Source organism: Schistocerca americana, chromosome 3 (genome assembly GCF_021461395.2).
Source record: "Schistocerca americana isolate TAMUIC-IGC-003095 chromosome 3, iqSchAmer2.1, whole genome shotgun sequence".
In the NCBI taxonomy this organism is placed as follows: Eukaryota; Metazoa; Arthropoda; class Insecta; order Orthoptera; family Acrididae; genus Schistocerca; species Schistocerca americana.
Genome location: NC_060121.1, coordinates 407,502,580 through 407,524,970, shown reverse-complemented (window position 1 = coordinate 407,524,970; position 22,391 = coordinate 407,502,580). Strand labels below are relative to the sequence as shown.

General features: G+C 37.1%; 1 protein-coding gene across 1 annotated transcript in view; it reads left to right on the top strand.

The window, feature by feature from the left end:
- LOC124605718 (cyclic GMP-AMP synthase-like) overlaps positions 1 to 22,391 on the top strand; it is a 264,748-nt gene that overhangs the window by 108,211 nt on the left and 134,146 nt on the right. The window contains exon 5 of the mRNA XM_047137593.1: positions 4,493 to 4,637. Coding sequence (XP_046993549.1) covers positions 4,493 to 4,637 — 145 coding nt within the window. The remainder of the gene's footprint in view (positions 1 to 4,492; positions 4,638 to 22,391) is intronic.

The window sequence follows — 22,391 nt, the reverse complement described above, 5'->3', positions numbered from 1 at the left end:
TAGCTTAGAAAAATCATAAATTTTCATTCCTCTTAAACACTTTTTGTCCACTAAGACACTACCAGTATATTTTCTGGTGTTGCTAACACTAGCTGACTATAATCACAATAAACAGTAACATTTTCTCAGTCTGTCTTTCCTATATGAAAAACTTCAATTTTTTTTAAAACATGCATGTAAGTTTACCAACATGACTGTAATTTCAAATCCATTTTTGTTCATCTAGCACAAAACAGCAGTTATGTCTGGTTCATGCAAACAGTATGAAATTCACAAAGAATGAATGTTAAAAAAAAGAAACACAAATAATATTTCATATACAAGAATAAGCTTAACTTATTTTCAGTTCCTTAGAAATATTTTTGATTCAATACATTTAATCAGATCATCTGGCGTGTGAGAATCAGATCATCTGGCCTCTGGTTAACTACATGATTATTAGACTAGTAAAAAGGAGAAGATCAGTTGATAGTGAGAGATAGTTACAAAAAGATATAGAGATGAGAAACATAAGGTGACAAAATACTGCAAGAGCTTATGCTCCTGTGTTAGTTAAGTTCATATCTCATTCAGCTCTTTTGATCTGTTGAGGGGACTATTGTTAAGGTTCATTTATACTGTTTTGTTTTCTCTGATTTCTATTTTTATCACCTGTTGCCTAAATCATCATCTAAGCTTCCTTTCCCAAACACTGTTTATGACTCTGTACCATAAAGTACTGCCAGTAATTCTGTCAGCACAAATTTCAAATTGCAAAATGGTTTGAACTCTCCTAGCACTATAGTTCTCACAGTGCTCTGGTATAGGTGAAGTCTTGTTAGTGTAGCTGGTTGTCATCAAAAAGTTATGAGTGTTGCTTTCCTTGCACACTTGTCCTATGTAAGTTTCTGCTTTAGTTCATATTTGCTTCTATAATGTTTCTTCAAAAATATCTGAAGTTGCAGTGTTTTTTATCTTAGGTGAGTTCACAGATTTTAAAGTTTCCGGTACCACAGAAATGTCAGTGTGTCTTTCAATTAAAAAGATCTTCACTGACTGCAGGTCTAACTTCAGAAGTTATTCTTTCTATTATACTGCACATTCTTTCTATTATACTGCACAAAGATGCTGAGTCGCAGATAGATACAACAAAAAGATTCTCACACTTACAGCTTTCTGCCATTAAGGCCTTCATCAACAATAGACAGACATATGCTCTCTCTCTCTCTCTCTCTCTCTCTCTCTCTCTCTCTCTCTCTCTCTCTCTCTCTCTCACACACACACACACACACACACACACACACACACACACACACACACAACTGCAGTCTCAGGTAACTCAAAAGGCCTTAACGGCCGAAAGCTATAAGTGCGAGAGTCTTTTTGTTGTGCCTAACTGTGACTCAGCATCTCCACTATATGGTGAGTAGCAATTTTCCTTCACTAAAATTGTTGTTTTCCATCCTGGATTTTCTATTGTTTGATACTGTTCAAAGAAACACTTGTTTCTGTTACTAGTTTGTTCATTACTAGTCTTTATGGTGGATTCATTTCCCCCCCAATATAGATCCTATTTTTCAAACCTTAAGCTTCAGTTGTGACTGTTCTCTTTCACTGTGCCTTGTCATTCCGTTTCTGTTGCATGTTTCATAATTCTTCTAATATATAACTTAAAAAAATCACTCTGATCTGGCTTTTCATGGACTGATGTCACTTAAATTTTCAAAAACATCTTGGCTTTCATCTACAACCCTCTCCATTGCTTCACTATTTCTTTACTGTTCATGTTCACTCAGTTATAAAGTACCTTATTTAAAAAATTAAAAATTTACTAATTTGCCAGTATTTCGTTAGTCTTGTGCTATGATATTCAAAATTATTTTTGTTTATTTTTATTTACTTGTAGTCCATGTAAGCTCAAAGTTCCTTTGCAGCTTCCAAATGCAAACCAGTGTTCCTTCAGCGTCCAGATTCTTTGTTTCTTCACAATATTTTGCATACATAATTTTAACTTGAGTACTGAAAATTTCTTTTTGTGTCATTTCCCAGTAATAGAAAAACTACTAATACTCTAGCCACAGTAGTCTATAATCCAGGCAGCAGCCCATATGAATGGTGCACTTCTCTTACTATAGACAGTTAAACATACCACACATTGGTGTAATACCATGTATTTATATGTCTAAAAGTAAAAGCATAGCTAAGTGTTGTAGACTCAAGGTATGACATTAATCCCAGCTGATGCTCACACATATGATGCACCTCTCTTTTTATATATCCTTTAAAACATAAATTTTATAAACATTGCTTAAGAAGTAAATTGCTTTAAAGCGCTGTATTTGTAAGTCCAAGAGTAGTAATGGCAAACAGTATTTAAAATTTCACTTAGCTTCCTTAAGCAGTTTTTAAATGACACAGGTTGGAGTACATTCTTCAATGATAAATCATTATTTATTAGCACTTCCACATGATATTATTCAAAACAATATTATTGTACCTGGGAGTGAGGGCATTTTGGTTGGCTTATTGTGAGTGAGCACATAATTGGGGTTGATAGTATATACACAACTAACATGAAAGCATTGGCAGTATGATGCAGTCTCCTTAGTCACCATTGTGTTTGTTTATTGTAATGTCATGATGTGTTTATGTTGGTGGCCAAGTACAATAATATGGTGCTGATTAGTGTTAAACATATGCTGATTAGTGTTAAACATATTTTCATAGTGTTGCAGACAAAAATCAAAATATACTGTACTTTTTTTGTCTGTACCCATTTCCAGAGAAGTTCCCTAGATGTTAATCTAAATTATGTCAAAATGGTGTAAAACTAAAAGAGACTGAAAAAATTGCCACCAAATGAATACAATATAGGATGTGTAACTGTTTTAGAAAAATTCAGAACAACCAATAGTCAAATTAATAATAGGATAACTTCCATTTTCTGGATCGTTTAACAAATGTAAGTCACATATCTTTTCCAAAGATATGTATGTATTTAAAGATTTTTAGTAACAATAACAAATGGCAAATGTTACAAAATTTATTAATAAAAAATTAAAAAACCTCCTGTTGCGTTGTAATATCAATTACATATCAGTTTTAAAGATTTAAAAATGTAAACAAGAATATATGTTTTGTCTGCATTTAAAACTGATTGGTAAAAATACCAAAGCAAAATTAAGGAAGACTCATTTTTAAGTATTTAGTGTTGATTATTTCCCCAGCTAATTTTCATAATTTGAGATCAAAGTTTGAAAATATATTGATATTTAAATGAAAAATTATATGTATGGAAAAACTGTTCCAAACAACCATAAAAATTCGAAAACATTCACAAACATGGATTACATAATTTACTTATGAAAACCAATCCACATCTGGCCAAAATTTAAGTGGTATCATATAGTTCATTAATCAAGCACAAATTCTGATAGCACTAGATTCATTATAACTTCTTGTATCACTTCACGTGTCAGTCTCTAACAGTTACCCTTCTAAATTACTTCCAGAAGAATGTAAGGAAACAGTCCAACACAAAAGGAAACAGTCCAACACAAATGACAAAATTATGCCCCAGGAAAAACATGATTGTGAGTGCTAAATGCACGCAGAAAATAAATTTAGTGTGGCTGTAGCACATTCTTTCCTGGAAGCTGAATACCTGCCATGGAACAGCAACTAGTTGCTAAATTATTATGAAATGTGGCTGTGTTTAACATGGTAGTGTGGACCCTTTACATTATTTATTTTTCTTACATGGAGCTTAGTTTATGTAACTTTAGAATGTCATCAGTGAATATATATTTTGTTCCATTTGCATATTATACTTTCACTTTTCTGTGATATTCCTGCTTGGCTAGGGCACAGAAAAAACACAAAATTAATTGATACTGAACACTAAATCTAAATTTAGAATATGGATTTATTCATCTTGTAACATACACATTAGTCATCAGATTAAAGTTCAAATAAAAAATTCACTTGCACCAAAACATAGCTCATGAGCTGGAGCAGCATTCTGAAGTTAATATATTTTTTTCCTGAGAGAGAAGTAAAATTTAGATAATAATATAATTGACAAAGAACACTGTGATTAAATTATCTGTTTACTCTTCGCCAACCCACATGTTCTGTTTGTTATTAGAGTTCCTAACTATGAATGTTTTAGCGGCTAACTGCATCTGCATGGAAGCTTCGATTCCCTTGTTATTTTACAGCTAGTGAAGGATGCTGAAGAAATAAATATTTGCTTCCAGCCATACTTAGTGCATTTTTTTAAAATCTACCTTTGCATTGTGTAATATTGTGTGTGTGCGTGTGCGTATGCGTGTGTGTGTGTGTGTGTGTGTGTGTGTGTGTGTGTGTGTGTGTGTGTGTGTGTGTGTGTCGTTGTGTAAAACAATTGGGGGAGAGGAGGCGTCACAGTAAGAGTGTTATGTAGAATGTTAATTATTTCATGAATTTTGTTTTAATTTGGCTAGTGATGTAACATTATGTATAAATTTTGCAGAAAGGCAGAGGCCAAAAAGCAAGTGAAGAAATGGACAGATGCTGAAGGATTTTTCTCAAGATATAAAGTGAATCAGTGGATGCAGAGTGTTGTTGACAAAGCATTAAGAGCATATGAGCAAAATTATAAGCAAAAGATATATAAGGTAAGTAAGTTCTACAGAAGAAAAACAATGTGGTAACTTGAGGATGGTTGGACACACACACACACACACACACACACACACACACACACACACACACACACACACACACTGAATGACAGAAAAGAAGTGAAGTACTCAGAAAATGTGATTGGATGCTAATGTAACTTTGTATATATACACAAACCATTGGCAGATGTGTAAATGATTAGATTTGCAGTTCTCTGTGACATAGAATGGTTAGCACAGTGAATGAATGTTGTTCATTTTCAATATTGTTACCAGGCCTGGTATGATATGTGAGGTATGCGAGCAGCAGCAGTTGTAGAGTGATCACTGTGAAGTACACAGACATGCAGCAAACTCATATGAGACATCATTATCAGCACCTGACAGAGTTTTAAAGGGGCCTAATTGTGGGTCTCAATTTGGTCAGCTAGTAGAATCATGCAATATCCAGATTTGTAAGGCATCCAGTGTGACAGTGGCCTGATGGACTGCATTGGAACATGAAGGCAGGCATCTCTGTGGTCAAGGTTCTGGTTGACCACATCTGATCACAAGGGAGAATCACCATATTAAGCACCAAGCACATCATAATCTCATTACATCTGTATCTTTCATCTGAGAACGGGTAATGGACTCACTGCAACACTGCATCATCCCCCAGCATTGCTTAGGGACTAACAGCAGCTGTACAAGGGAATTAATGTTCTGTCTATAGGCTACCATTAACACCAAAATACATATGGCATGAATTGCTGATGACTGGTAATTTATTGGGTTCAGTAATGAATTGCAGTTTTATGCTACTTTGGATGACCATCTTGGACAAGTATTCCAGTGACATGGAGTAGGTTCCATTTTTCCAATGCTACTGGAAAAGCACAGCAGTGTTACTCCTGCTGTCATGGTAAGGGAGCAATTGGGTATAACTACAGGTCATGGCTTGTAGTAATTGAGGAAACTATGATGACATAACAGTACATCACGGACATTCTGTGTTAGCTCTCATGTGTCAGTATCGTTGTACCATTTTTCAATTTGACGCCCATCCCCTTAACTGAGTGGTTTGTGTGGCTGACTGCATGCTATGGACCTGACCAGGTCTGAGATTTTATCCGCTTGGGGACTGGGTGTCATGTTATCGTCATTATCATTTTATCATCATTAACATGCAAGTTGCTGAAGTGGCATCAAATAAAAAGACTTGCATTGGGAGGCCAAACGGCCCCATTAGGCATCTCCTGGCCAATAGTATCATACAATCATTTCATTTCAATGTAACAATGCTTGTCCACACAAAGCACTTGTCTCTGTGAACTGTCTGCATGATAATGAGGTAATCCTATGGCCAGCAAGATCAGTCCCCAATAGAACTGATGATCATGTAAATCAGTCACTATCACTGAATAACAAGCAACACTGGAAGGACTTGCACCTATGGTCTATTGCCATACACTCATGTTTGCTGCTGAAGAGATGGCTTAGTGGCAGGTCCCGTGCGTGCATAAATTTAACGCTCTGTAGTGTCATTGGATGATGTCTCTGGACATGGGTTCCAATCCTGAATTTGATCCTCAAGATGCCCTCTACAACACCTCAAAGTTGTAGGTACCGTATTGTTACATCCTGTATGTAATACGGAAAACTTGCACTAACTAATCGAGAGAATTGTGAGAAACTGGTATGTTATTTCTCTGATCTCCTTCACCACCATGAGTCTTAAACAAGATTCCCTATACAGGATTGCCCCTCCATTCACCCAGAATCATTCCCATCAACATATGAAGAGATCCACAAACACATACTTGAACTAAACAATAACAGGACATCCAGTGAAGATGGTGTCATTGCAGAACTACCAAAGAACCTTGGATCAAAATTTGTACAGGTACTTACTCAAATAACCACAACCATCTGGCAGACAGAAAAACTTTCTGATGACTAGAAATGTGAACATATCCATTCGCTGCACAACAAAGGAAGTACTATGAAGGCTTTCACGACCGGATGACATATCTTCTGGTAAACCTTCCGGGATGTAAGGTCATGGTCCATGAAACTCTTCAGCTCCTAACGTTTCGTCCAGAGCTGTGCTGGACATCTTCAGAGGGGTGTTTCTCCTCTGGTGAGTCTTGCCGACTGACGGGTCGGACGTCTGAGAGCGACTTATGTATCGTAGAAAGTGGGCGTGACCAGAGTTACACGTGATATGCAGAGATAACCTTTGTCAGAGATAAAACTTAACTATTGATCGTAATCTCGTCACGGATAAAACTGTCTAACAATTCTGTAGTGCTACTGTCCAAATATCACTAAGTTTCATGGTCTCTTCTTTCCATGAAACTTAGTGATATTTGGACAGTAGCACTACAGAATTGCTAGACAGTTTTATCCGTGACGAGATTACGATCGATAGTTAAGTTTTATCTCTGACAAAGGTTATCTCTGCATATCACGTGTAACTCTGGTCACGCCCACTTTCTACGATACATAAGTCGCTCTCAGACGTCCGACCCGTCAGTCGGCAAGACTCACCGGAGGAGAAACACCCCTCTGAAGATGTCCAGCGCAGCTCTGGACGAAACGTTAGGAGCTGAAGAGTTTCATGGACCACGACCTTACATCCCAGAAGGTTTACCAGAAGAAAGGAAGTACTGTGAATGTGAACAGCTAGCCGCTCCAACAACTCACATACAAAATTCTCTCATCATGCTTTCCCCAGGAACAATTAGAACACAAAATTGGTGAGTACCAGACAGGCATCTGCCCCAGTTATTCATGCACTGAACAACTCTTCAATCTGCAAACAATTCTAAAATACAAAACCATCAGAAATGCTCAGTCATTTGCACTTTCACAGATTTCAAGACAGTGTATGATTCCATTGACTGAAAATCAGTGTTCAACTTCTTAGAAGAACTAAGACTTGCCCCAAAAATATTATGGCTAATCAAACAGATACTGGCTGACACAAGATTGAAACTTAAATTCGTGAGTGAAATCTATGACCCCCTAATCATCAAAACTAGAGTAACATTCAGTTATCCTCATCATTGTGCAGATTAGTCCAGACAAAGTAATGGGGGTATGAGAAAGAATTGAAAATCCAAGGACTCTGGAACCAACCTGGTGAGGATGGACCTGGGACAAAGTTAGCTTTCACAGACAACCTAGCCATATGCTTATTTAATGAAGCAACAGCAAAAAAACAAAATTGCTTAAAGCACTCACAATGAAGGTTGACCTTCAAATATCTTTCCAGAAGTCTTTTTCTGCTGAAAATTAACCATACAAAAATTAAACACAAAATACAGCAAGATAAATGGAGTTGCACATTGCAAATATCTTGATGAAATCCTCAAATCTGTAAGAGAACAGAAAATCTCACAGTAAACTCAAGTACAAAAAATGAAGAGATCATATGGCAAGACTCTGGATATATACTGGATTGAACAAAATTCCATTTATGGACATCGATGACAGGTTCCTGACACTAAAACATGAAAATAAGTCTAGTAAACATGGGCTGTAAACTGCGTACCTTGAGAGCTATAAGCACTTCTTCAAAACTATGAAACACATTTCTTCTACTGCAAGCTGTTTGATTTGCATATTTTGGAGGGGGTAGTATGAAACAAAACCAGAAAAAAATGTCCAGTAAACATGGCCTCTAAAATTCATACCGAAGATCGATGAGCATTTGTTCAATAGGAGAGATGTGTTTCATAGCAGCAAAGATGAGCATGTTCTCATAGCTCTTAAATTATGCATTTTAGAGCCCATATTTACTGGACATTTTTTCATGTTTTGACAATTTTGACATGTGGCGAAGTAATCAGCATGTTAGCTGATGATGTTGATACCAGGCAGTGACATTAAGAATTTGTGAGGCAAGTGTACAACAGTTAGGGCTGTCAGAGGCCTTACTAACATGCAAACTACTGTAAGCTACATGACGGAGCGTACTTGACATTTTACCACTCATTAGGGTTTCTTCCCATTCCATTTGCGTTTAGAGCATGGAAAAATGGTTTCTTAAATGCCTCTGTGCACTATGTCCTTACAGGAGTGTTATGTACATGGTTGTAATATATTCCAAAATCCCTCACTAAATACTGCCTCTTGAACATTGTAAGTAGGGTTTCAGATTGTGACTAATACTAGCATCAAATATTTGCCTGTTGAAGTTTTTCACCATTTTTGTGATGCTATTCCAAGAGTCAAACAATCCTGTGCCAATTTGAAGTGCCTTTCTTTGCATATGCAATGTTGAAGGAAGGCATCATTCACTCTTCCAGTAGTCAATGTTAGTCTCCCATACACTTGGTGCCAAAACTTTATGGTGTCTGATGCCCATGCAGAGGACCCTTAATGCTAGAACAGTGGCAGATCATTATCCTGTACCCTTATTAAGAGACTACCAGTATGCCTTATGTGGTACAACTATTGTTAATGTGCTATACTGTGCCAAGGACTACTCACAAATTCATGTGGCTGTAGATATGACACCAATTGGACTCTGTGAGAGTTAGTTCATGACATTCAGCTTACAAAATGATGCACTGACTTGGCAGAGGTTTGTACACAGAGGTGACAAAACTCATGAGATAGCGATATGCACATTTAAAGACAGTGTAGTATCACATATACAAGGTATAAAAGATCAGTGCATTGGCAGAGGTATCATTTGTACTGAGGTAGTTCATGTGAAAAGGCTTTGACATGATTATGGACGCTCCATGGGAATTAACAAACTTTGAATGCAAGGACCAATGACCTCATCAGTTTGGTCCCTTAGGTATTAACATACATTTGAATGCGGAATGGTACTTGGAGCTAGATGCATGGGGCACTCCACTTCATAAATCATTAAGGAATTTGATATTCAGAGATCCACAGTGTCAAGAATGCGCTGAGAATACTAAATTTCGGGAATTACTCCTCACCATAGACAACTTAGTGGCTGACAGGCTTCACTTGACAACTGAGAGCAATGGTTTTTGTGTAGGGTTGTCAGCACTAACAGAGAAGCAACACTGCACGAAATAGCTGCAGAAATCATTGTGGGACATATGACAAATGTTTCCATTAGTACAGTGTGGTGAAATTTGGTAGCAATGGGCAATGGCAGCAGATGACTGGCATGAGTGCCTTTGCTAACAGCACAACATAATCTGCAGCATCTCTCTTGTGCTCGTGATCATATTGGTTGGACCCTAGATGGCTGTAAAATTGTGGCCTGGTCAGGTGAGTCCCGATTTCAGTTGGTAAGAGCTGGTGGTAGGGCTCGAGTGTGGCACAGATGCCATGAAGCCATGGACCCTGTGCAAACTGGTGGTGGCTTCAAAATTGTGTGGGATGTCATTACACGGAATGGGCTGGGTCTTCTGGTCCAACTTAACTGATCACTGACTGCAATGGCTATTTTTGGATACGTGGAGACCATTTACAGCCATTCATGGACTTCATGTTCCCAAACAACGACGGAATTTTTTTCGATGACAATGTGTCATGTCACTGGGTCACAATTGCTCACGTAAGGTTTGAAGAATACTCTGGACAGTTCGAGTGAATGAGTTGGCCATCCAGATCACCTGATGTGAATCCCACCGAATAATTATGGAACATAGTGAAGAGGTCAATTAATGCACAAAATCCTGCACCACCAGCACTAGAGGTGCCATGTCTCAGTATTTCTGCAGAGAACTTCCAACAACTTGTTGAGTCCAAGTCACATTGAGTTGCTGCACTGTGCCATGCAAAACGAAGTCCGACATGATAGTACTATGTATCCCATGATATCTGTCACCTCAGTGTAGATTTAGTGCTATAAGGTTTGCCCTATCGCTTCAAGTACCTTGATGACATCCTTGTTTTTTCAGCCATGGCAGTAGTACACCAACTGCACTTAGTAAAATTCATTAGAGGCCTGGACAAATAATTGATTGTACTAAACACTGCTAGGTTTGTTTATAGCAACAAGAGATCAATTTTTTAGGCCACGTGATTTCACCAGCAGGGTTTTTACTGGTGCTAGAAAAAGTAGAAGCAGTATGGAAGATTCCATGGCTCGAAACCACAAAAGAACTGTGGTGCTTTCTGGCAATTCTCAGTTTTTACTGGTGTAATCTATACCAATCAGAAAAAATATAAGGACCTCTAACCCAATACTGCAGATGGACACTTTTTAAAACGCTAAGCCTCATAGCTTACAAATTTATTACATACATTTGTATGCAGTTGTAGGTGATAGAGTTTGCAATTTACACAGACCACAAACCACTTGTCTAGCCTACAGGCAGAACAACAATAAATATTCACCATGACAATACAACCAATTGGAATTTATAGCTCAGTTCAGCACCGATATATGTCACACATCAGGAATTAATGACATAGTAGCTGACGGCCTATCCCCTGTGAAAAGTATAAGAGATGCAGTGGATTTTACTCAGGTCGCCAAAGCACAAGAATCAGACCAGGAGATCAGGATCTTCTGAAAGACACTTCTTCCAACTTTCAGCTGAAACTGATCGATATCCCTTCCACAAATGTTAAGCTATATTGTGAAGTTTTGAATAGCAGATCTTGTCAATTCTTACCTTCCTCAGTCTGTAGAAATACTTTTGAGAACATGCACTACTTATGTGACCATAGTGTCAGGTCAACAGTTAAACTGATCGCTAGCCATTTTGTGTGGCCCAGTATGTAGAAAAATTGTAGAACCGGGACTCATGCTCATGTTCAATGCCAACATAGCAAAGCATCTCACTACACATATGCACATGTGAGATTTCCCAGACACAACTGCACAACTTGCAGATGTACATATCAATGTAGTAGTACTATTACCACCTTCAAATGGCCAAACATATCCATTAACAGTGATCGACTGTTTTATCAAATGATCAGAAGCCATATCAGTAAACAATATTCCACAGAAACACAAGCCTCTGCCTTTGTCTCACACTGGATATCCCAGTTTGGTTGTCCACCACACATAACAGATTGTGGCCAACAATTCGAATCTGAACTGTTTGCCCAGCTGAGCAAATTCTGTAGTGCCATACATCATAAGATTACAGGCTATCACCCAGCAAGTAATGGAAGATTGAATGCTGTCACCAGTTGTTAAACTCTGCCATGGACTCTTTGCGAGTTGGCCTAGTTTATGGAGAAGTACTGAAACTTCCTTGTGAGTTCATTGGTCCATGCTTGGTCTTGGTGGAGGACACAATCAAACAGACTTCAATTCTCAATGGACAGAACAGGTGATGCAATTTGACCATGCCCAGCATCGATGCATGGAACATCACAAATCTTTGTGCACTGTGAGTTACAAACATGAATGCATGTGATTTTATCCAGGGGGGGTTGAAGCTGGTACTGACACTGCCGTACATAGTCCGCCGTCATGTTGTTGGCTTATTGGCAGAAGTGAAAAAACAATAGATCTTTCTATTAATGGCAAACCCAGTACTGTATCCATCAACATGGTTGAGCCAGCCTTTGTGTTGCCAGAATTGCCCAAATGCAAGCAACGCACAACCAGTCACAGCCTGTGGCTCGGGTACAACCTCTACTGGAAGCAGAACCTCAACCAGAGTTCTGAACGCATTCTGTACAGCACCTTCTCCTCCCACTGTGATTCAAGGGTGATGCTCCCTGCACAATTTGTGGATGATGCCTTGCTTTCTCCAAGGGGGTAGTGTAGTGGCAGACATTAACGTTAATATTTCATATCTGTACCTGGCTGAGTTATGAGCATTTCATATTAAGTTTGGAAGTATATCAACTAGTCTTGCTACAAAATTGTACTACTACATGTTTCGTGTTTTGTGAAATGTGCAAATTTACATTTTTGAAAGTTAAAAGCCAGTTGAACCACTTTGAAATCTTATCATAAACTAATTGAACATTTGTGCAGCTTTTTTCAAATATTATTTCATTATAGTTATCTGTATGATCTTCAAAATGTCTGAGGTTATTGTTAATGTGTCTGCCAGATCAATAATAAACAACATTAACTGCAAGGAACCCAACACATTTTGCTATGGCATTCCTCGAGTTAATTCTACATTGACCCATGATTTTCACAGTGTCAGGTGAGAAAATCAAGAGTTTACTTTGCTTGGCTGGTGCTTTCAGAATCAGTGGGAGTGACCATAGAGGAGGTATGAGATATGATGGCCATAGAGGAGGTATGAGATATGAGCTCAGTATACATTCTAAGGGTGTACAACTCCTGCTAAGGTGAAAGAAGACTGGGAGCAGTAACTGAGGAAACACCAACTAGGTCTACAGGCCATGGAACATCGCCAGCTAGTTCTAGAAGCTCTGACTGCTGCAGCAAGTTTTGCTAAGTAGGCTGCAATGTGGAATTCAGAAACCCAAATGCCTCTACAAATTTTTATTTTGGGACTATAGACTACAATACTTCCAGAAATGGAAACATGTTTGTGGAGTTGAAGGATAAACTAAATAAGATAATATGCCATATCACAGAGTTATTATGAGTATGGGAAAAGTAAATAAATAAAACAGAGATGTAACAGAAATCAAATCAAGACATTTGTCTTGTTATAGCGGAGAGGATCCCAACAATTTGGTAGTTTGGTATGATGTTACAGTCAATGAGTGGCTTCAGCTGGATGTGGAATACCTGAAGAAACTTGTAAACTCTCTTTCTTATTGAAATTAGGTCATCATCAAAGCCAGAGCAGGGTTACATGGTATTAGCATGATGTCTCTTGCAGGTGACCAATCCTTTATCTGGTAGGCCTATTTCTTCATTTGACTTAGGTCCCTGGTGGGCCCAAAGTGATTGGATCCCATATGGATATATCCAGTTATGGATGTTACAGAGTCCTCACATATGCATATTCACCAATATTCTGCCTCTAAATGACTAAATAGTATGTCCTCATGATGTAAAAATTTCATGCCCTTTGCTTATTTTCTAGGGCTTCGTACTAATTCCTATGTCTTTTTTTTAATTATTTTTTCCTGACCATCAGATTAAGTCCCTGCTTGTATTTCTGTATTGCCGTAGTATTTTCATCTCTTTGCTACCTTCATTGTAAATATCATACTTTAAACTGATTTTCAGAGGGGACTCCCATGCCTAATCTTTCACTTTCAGTGGCAGTCTTGATAAGGTGTCAGTCACTGAATTTTCATCTCTTCCTGTTCACCATATTGGTAAACTGAAGCAAACAATGTCCAATACAATCTGTTGTGCAACAACATACTTTACATTACAGTAGATTTGTGATCTGAACATACAGTCATTTTCTGGCCTTTTAATAGATAGTAATTCTTGGATTAAATCCTCACTTTTTTAAAGGTTTCCTGTTCAATTGTAGTGTAATTTCATTCAAAGGCTGTTAGCCGTCTACAAGTAAAAGCCACTGGTTATCAGTTAATCAAGTTAGCAGATCTATTAGCAGAAAACATAAGGGAGGTCACCAGCACATGCAGACAAGTCCCCATGGTTATTGGGGTCATGTGAGACACTGACATTAGGTCAAATACTGAATTCAGGAGGCTGTATTAAAAGAAATTAAATTCACAGATTCTCAGTTTGTCTTATAATGATAGAGGAAGAAATCAACTTGCTCCATCAGAATATTAGGGCAATAGACAATAAAGTAATTGAACTGTTAATTTGTTTGCAAAATCTTAATAGGTAGAAAGAAATAACTACAGGGATAGAAAATGGGAAAGTAAGTGATTATGAGTTAGCTGTATATTCATGTACATCCGATATCGATAAAGGAGGAATTGTCATATTCACAAAAAAGGGAAATAAAACAAAAATGTAGAAACAAGGAAATTCTTTATACATCGAGATATAGAAACATTTGCTTGTGAGTTACTATTGTGAAATGTGATTGCTGCTGTAAACAGCTCGCTACTGAGTAAAGGGGAAATTTTCATTAAAAAATTTGATTAATGATCATGCTCTGTCAGTCAAAAGAAAAGGATTATTAATTGATGGTGATTTTAATATAAATTTCTTGCAGGAATCAGACAGGAAAAGTGATGTAGAGGTGCTTTTAGCCTTTTATAATTTGGTATCAGTCATTAATATTCCTACGTGAGTTACTCCAGATAGTATTATCCTTCTTGATAATATACTCACTCAACAATCAGATGTTAAAGAGATACCTGCCTATCCAGTGTTAAATTAATTATCAAATCATCATGCACATTTAGTCACATTATATAACTTTGCTCTACGTGTAGTTCGGAAATAAAACAGTGGGGCTGGTTAATGCCAAAACTACTGAAGGTTTTAGAAAGAATGTTAAAACGTGTTAACTGCTTTGAAATTTACAGTAAATGTAATGTTATCTGCAAAATCAACATATTTCTTAATGAATTTGTTTCCATTTTTGAAAGCCGTTCTACCAAAAAGATAATGAAATGTAATAAAGGCAAGTTATAAAAAACTGGGGATCACTACAGTTATTGGAGTCTCTTCACAATGAAAATAGGACATGTAAAAAAGAGTTGTAACAAGTAATGACTCATATATATTTTCTTATTACATACAGTAATGTAACATATTAAGAAAAGTTGTAAAAAATCTGAGAGTGTGCACATCTTGTCAGAAACTGGCAGATTAGGTAATAAACTAAAGAAATGGGAAGAAGCCACAGAAAAAGACAGTAATTTCTATGAGAGGGAATGGGAGCACTGCAAAAGAAAGTTCATGCACAGCAAATATTTTTAATAATTAAAGTCTCAAAAATATGTAAAAAACTGGTACAAATAGTTTGGAAGAGAAAGCAACACAGAGAACACTCAATGAAGTAACTCATGGCAAAATTTTTTTAGTAAAAATTTCTTTAAAATTTCTTGAGGAAATGTTTAAAAGTTTCAAAATAACATACAGCTCAAGTTTAAATTGACTCCCGCTAACAGAATTAAAAATAATCACTGTCCTATAAATAGGGTACTGGGCACTTATGGTGTGTTATAAGGAAAACATTCTTTCTTCAACTTTTCTGGTTTTTTTTCCACTCTATTTTTACGGAGATAAATTAAAAACAAAACACTAAGTTTCAGAGTGGGAAAGATTTATTTACATGCTCAAATTACAAAATAAATTCAGTGCTCTTGAAAGATTATGAGAAATAATTTATGAAAGTCTGTAGTTAGCCTGTAAATGGAGTCACATCAGTCACACACTTGGTGAACAAGGATAGTTGTGATTAGAACCTACAGCCTCAGTGAGTTACACTTATTAAAAATGCTGTATCTAATTATTGTTGATCTAAATGTTGGAAAGAAAGTATTCAGAGAAATTAGTAGCTAGTTAGATGGTACAATTACAACTGAACCACTTCATTGAGAATTCCGGTTAATTACGAAAATTTATAAAACGAGGAGTACCTAAAGTTACACCACATTCAGCATAAAATGCTAGAGGCTTTCCTGAAAAATTTTGGTACTGGCATCTTTTTTGCTTGTCTCTTTTTCCAATGATGTGTTCTCTCGCATCCAGCTGCACAGTATCCAGAACTTTCTTCCTAGAGGTCCACAGTGGTACTGGTCTGTCAATGTTTCTTCTTGCAGTTTGCTTAATTTTCAGATTTGTGGTGGCACTGTACCTTTAAATATCCTTGATGCTTTTGACCTACTGAGATACACTGTAGTGGAGTACAAATGTGTTTACCACAGCCATGTCAGCAATTCTAATGAAAATTGGCCAGTACCATTTTTTCCAGAACCAGTCATGGTGGTCTATGCTGCTGGTATATTTGTTGTACTGACTCATAAGATAACGCTATTTGACGAGCTTCTTTTCATTTTGTCCCTTTTGTTGTCTAGAAACTGATACCAGAGGCTCAATTAGTTCAAAATTTGTTGCCAATAAAACACAGGTGTCGTCATTTCACTTTGCCATGGTGATTTGCTTTGTATTGTTGTAATTGGTATCATAATATTCTTGATCTTTTTTGCTAAGATTTTATCTGTTTTGTCTTAATGTACTTGTGACATGGAACACCATCTGTTTTAGTTCTACAAATAGATAATATGAACTAAAAAAAGTTATGTATAAATATGTGATACTGCCATTTGGGTCAATGATGTGATCTAGCATTATTTTCACGGCTCAATTTCCCAGAGGCTGAGAATCTTCAGAGATGTCCTTCCAACAAAACAAATCAAAATTATGACAATAGCCACCCCTTCCATACAAAGCCCAAAATTTATCCCTTCTAGAAACTGCTTCAGAGAATGACAACCTTAGTACCTGACCTTCATTTCATTGATCGAGAGATTTTCATAAAAAATTCCCCACTACTGGAAGTGGGGGATTCATAGCAACAATCAAATTTCTGACCATGAACCCTCCATCACTTTTGTTAGCATGTGCTTCATTATTATCTACAAAATGAAGCATTGCTTTTAGTTCATGTTATTTATTACATGGTGTAGCACTTTTTACAAGGGACACGATCAGATCATCTGCTTCAGACCAATAATTTCTCTGGTTGGCAATGCGCGGTATCCAGATAAAATTTAAGAACCCAGTAAAAAGTTTCAGTTCATCTACTGAGGTAGAATACTATGACTTGTTTCTCCACTATTCTTCATACTCTTCAGTTTCTTCCATAATGCTATGTAGCAACTCAGAAGTAAGCAACTCCTCAAAAATGTCCAGTGACGTATAACCTTGTAGTGCGTTCACAATATTTTCACTGTTAGTTTTTGCCAGACTATTTATATTGCGGGAACTGTAATTAGGATTTGTCTTAGACCATTTTACCATTCGTTTGCTCATCTTCTTTTTAGAAGAACGATTCTGTGGTTGTGACTGAACTTAAATTTCCTTGGCACTAGATGAAGAGGCTGTAGAATAGCTTGGAACGTTGTTTCCCTCTTGCATGTTGATTCCTACTGTCCCTGGAGTATCCTACACCATAGGACACCCTGTTTCATCATCATTGAAACTCTGCTCAACTGTCAGCTCATCAAATCAGTTGGAATGCGACCATATCTGCCTGTATATCCTCAGAAAACGAGTATTCTGCAGCCTCCTCAGCTGATTTGAATGTTTTCTGCTGATACATATTAGAGTTCCTGAGAGAAAAGGAAATCGGGTGTAGGTATTATAACAGCCCAGTGTCTTATTATTGGACACCATTTTCAACTCAGTTTTTTTGGTGTGTGATTATTAGTTTTCATCAAGTATTTTGTGCAGCTGGCATAAATAGACTTTTAACATACTATACTAAGTAATCTAATTTACCTACCCTTCTCGTAAGACTTACAACAAAACTGAAATAAAATCATGTGCACAGGAAAAAAAATTGCTAATATTAAGATAAAGACATTTAAACACAAACTAAGAGACTTACAAATGGACTGTAGTTGTAGTTAGTGTGGGGGCAACAATGAATGCAGACAGAAATTATGTGGTGGTCATTGTTGCACAATTGAATATTTAATGTCCTTAGTTACTTCTACAATACATCATTAAGTCATGCTGATTTCCCAACGACACTGAACTATGCCATTTTTAGGACTCTCTGTAATGAGCCCACGGATGTCAATACCTACTACCCAGTGTCACTCCTTAATGATTTCCTAAAATTTCTGAGAAGGTAAAGTACTCCAGAGTTGTCACCTGTTTGTGTATTTGTGGGATACATAGCCAGTCCTGTTTTGATTTCAAAAGAGCTATCCTATGTAATCTGCTATTTATACATTTACTGACCACATAATAAAATCTTGTGGAGAGCATCACCTTTTAGGATCTACTGTGACTTATTGAAGGCACTGTCATAACTTTCTATTAGCAAAGTTAAATTTTTGTAGAATATGTAATTCACAAATGTGTGGTTTACTTCTTATTTAAGAAACAGAATGCTGAAGTTACCTTAGGCTGTTTGAGTAATAGAAAGAGGGACACCACATTATTTGCATTGGAAGAAATTATAAAGGGGCTCCCACGGAGTTTGATCATTGTCTCATTATTGTTCCAGTCTTATTGTTCTTGCTTTATGTTAATAATCTGCCATTTTATTTGAATCTGGAGGCAGAATTAGTCCTGTTTCCAGATGGTACAAGCTTTGTTGTGAAACTGAGCAAAGAAGCATGAACATAGCAGACAGTAAAGAATGTTTTTGCAGAAGTTCCTGAATGCTTTTGCAATAATGCACTATCTTTAAACTTTGAAAAAATGCCGTTCACCTTGTTTTGCACTGTCTGAAATACGAATACCTCACCTCCTATTTACCTAATATACCAACAAGAAATAATAAACAGGATAGAAAATGGCATGCCAGAAGATTGGTGCCAGAAGAGTGTAGGGGGATGTCATGTGGTGCCAGACAAACAGCCAGAAGTTACAAAATATCTTCATTATGGAACCCCTCTGTGGTTCAATACAGGCAACAGCAGCGTGGCTGAGGTACCCAAAGGCTTCCTGTGTGAGTGTGTGTGTGTGTGTGTGTGAGTTATGAATTTCTCCCACTACCATGTGTGATTCTAGAAGTTGATCAAGGGGGGGGGGGGGGGTTAGTGCGGGGGAGGGGGTTTGGGAGAATGTAATATCATGTAACAAAAGGAGAGTCCTCCACCGACAAATTGGTAAAATTTGGTGTTGCTTAAAGTAGTTTTTGGTAACTGTTTAGGAGTTCAGGGGGAAAAAAACTTATTTTAACATGGTAGATTTTATAGATTACATAAACCATAAAAAAGGTGAACTTACAACAAATAAGTTTTCATTAATTTTGTGGATACAGAAGATGACATGAATGTAAACACTTGAACTTGACATGAATGTAAGAAAAATTCTGTAACAAAATTCACTGGATATTTTCATCTTCTGCCCAATTTGTCATGCTCTTTCATCTCTTTTTCTTTTTACTCAATATGTCAATGATATTTTCAATGTCCATATCTCTTTCTTTATGGATATTTGGAAGAGCCAATCCATTTAGTCTCAGCTGCCCCATTGTGTTACGCAAATAAGTCTTTATTTGTCTCAAAGTAGAGAAGCATCATTCAGGAGCACTTGTGGTGGCAGAAATAGTCCCAAATATTTAAAGTAAAACCTACACATTTGGGAAAAAACTGCTTGTCACAGTTCTTTAAATTTTCAGTTGTTGTTTCATATCTTTTACTTTCATTGACCCACTTTTTCTTCTGTAGTTTCAGCTCTCTTTCTGGATCTGTTGAAGTAATATATTCACTGATTTCTGAAGTCATTTATCCAGTGTAATATGATACGCCATTGGGGGTGGGGGGGGGAGGGGGAGGGGGTTATACCCCCATGTCCCCCTCACTTTGCCATCGCCCCTGCCCACTACCCTGTTTTGACGAACAGTAACCTCACCTTTGTAACACTTTGCAGCTACATGCATGCTCTTGTCCTCCGTAATTAATAGCAGCCACTGCACTTTTACCCTCACGTACTTCTTCAGCATCTTCCACTTAACGGTATACATGTGGACTATGTGACATTGGTACCATTAATTTGCTTCCCAGCTACCGGAAAGGAAACTGAAATGTAACCCTTTGCTCTATTGGTACTTGTTTCTAACCCAATGATGAACAGCAACATGGATTCTTGTCTTCTGACATATGTAATCTGAGGACAGGGATATCCTCTACCCTTTCCTCTTCTGAAAGTCCTCTACAGTCACATAATAGTTCATCCCACCTGCCCTGCACCTTATGCTATATTTATACTTAACAAATATAAAACACAAATCTAGTCTCATCTCGTAGGCCTTAATGCATACAGACTTCTTCTTATTTGTTCATCCAAAAAGTCTTGCTTGCCCTCTGATATCTTCTTTTTTCACTCTTCCATTCTGATCCAAATACAATATTCCTTGTTTAACTTACAAACTCTTCTGAAATGGCTTCAATGTCCCACGTGTACAACTGTCATCCTCATCGGCAACTGAATCTTGTCATTGAGAGGTGATGTAGTTTCCACAACTTGATGTGGTCCTTGAAACACTGCAAAATCTTTTTTGTCTTCCCAATTGGATTATTAGAAAATGCCATTTCCATTGGACAACATTCTATTGCATCATTCTTGATCTATGCTTCACTGCTTTTTCTTGGTTTTCTAGTCACTGGTAATAGCCATGTACACACTGTTCCATACTTCCCGTATTACTCTCACTGACTCTTTTACAGTTTCTAATCTCTTATCCTTCTTGTTTTTTAACATGTCGATCATATATTACCTCATAAGGTGACAATACTGTACTTGTTTGCTGTTTTAGTTGTATGCTGTGACCACATACATTACATTAACATCCCAATTAAAATGGTGTGGATCCGTATAGTATCCTAGCACCCTCACTATACTTCTGTGCACTGTTTCTGTTCTCCCAGTAACTTGAAGACATAAAGGACTCATCCTCAGTTTTTTCACACACAAAATCTTACACAGTTCCTTGAAAATATCTGACATAATAGTCCAATAACAGGGCACTTTCTGCTTGTAAAAATGTGGTAGAAAATTTTATTTTTTTACCTTGAGTATATAGTTGAGAATATGTTGAACCCAAGTTTTCAACTTCCAAAACCCTCAGGACAACTTTTTGTTGCCAACAAACCAAGAAGTTTTTGCGCTTTTTTCAGGTTTTTGTCTGTTACTCGAAAACTATACTTCCTTCTGAAAATGTTACCATTACCATAATAAAAGAACATCACATTTAGCATGAAATGACCTATTTAAATGTCGAAATTGGTGGAGCTGTTTGATTGTAATCAGTTTTCAAAGTTTTTTCATTTTTACCAACTTGGCTAAAAAGTCAGTTCCAATGCCTGTAACTCAAAAACAAGAGCTCCAGATGAAAAATGTCAAGTTATGATAGTGGCAGAGCATGAAATTTCATGTTACAAAAGGGTCTAGTTTCTCAGTTTTAAGAGGCCGTACACATGAAAGCCCAAATAATTTCATTTTGTTGTTTTTCTTTTAAGTCAAAGTTATTCAATGAAATGAAAGTCCCAGTGAGAAGAGTACTCTCTAATGAGCAGATATGTTTTTCAATGTATATCTTTCTAATTTTCTTCATTCATGTGTATTTTTATTCCTTTTTATCCATGACTTAATTGACAAGAGTGGCTTACTAAAATGAGAAGCAAGTACACAGTAATGGTCAGTATGTGTTTATATATCAGTAACATAAAATTTGTACAATGAATAAATAAAAGGGCAAAACAATTTAAATATCAGACATTAACATCTTATCAAATTTCGACTCCATAGATCCATAGCAACATCTCCACCAGCTTCCTCATCCTGGAATATTCCTTCTCTCTCTTCCTCATCCTTGTTGAGCCCAATTCCTGGTGCATCCTCACAAGATAAGCCACAAAAGTGTTTGCACATTGAGTAGCAGTTCAGTCTAGATTTGCAACATCCACATACTGCTATGCATCTTGTTTTGCTTGTGCCAAAAACTATCTTCAGAACCGTGTGTGATGCTTAATCTTTCATCATCATCACAGGAAACAATCTCAATAAGTTTTTCTTCCAGCCCCACTGACATGGATCAGTTTTCTTCCCCAGCCAAGATTGAACTTGATGCTAGGCCAGCAATAAATGCCATCTTCCTGTGTCTGATGTTGGCTGTAGCCTTTCATGTTGCAGACTTTACAAAAAGCTTGTACCTGAGCTCATCCAAAATCATGCAGTTGGAATTCTCATACAGTGCTAACATCAGCTGCCCTCCTACCTGTGCTATTAAATAGGATCAAAATTGAAAG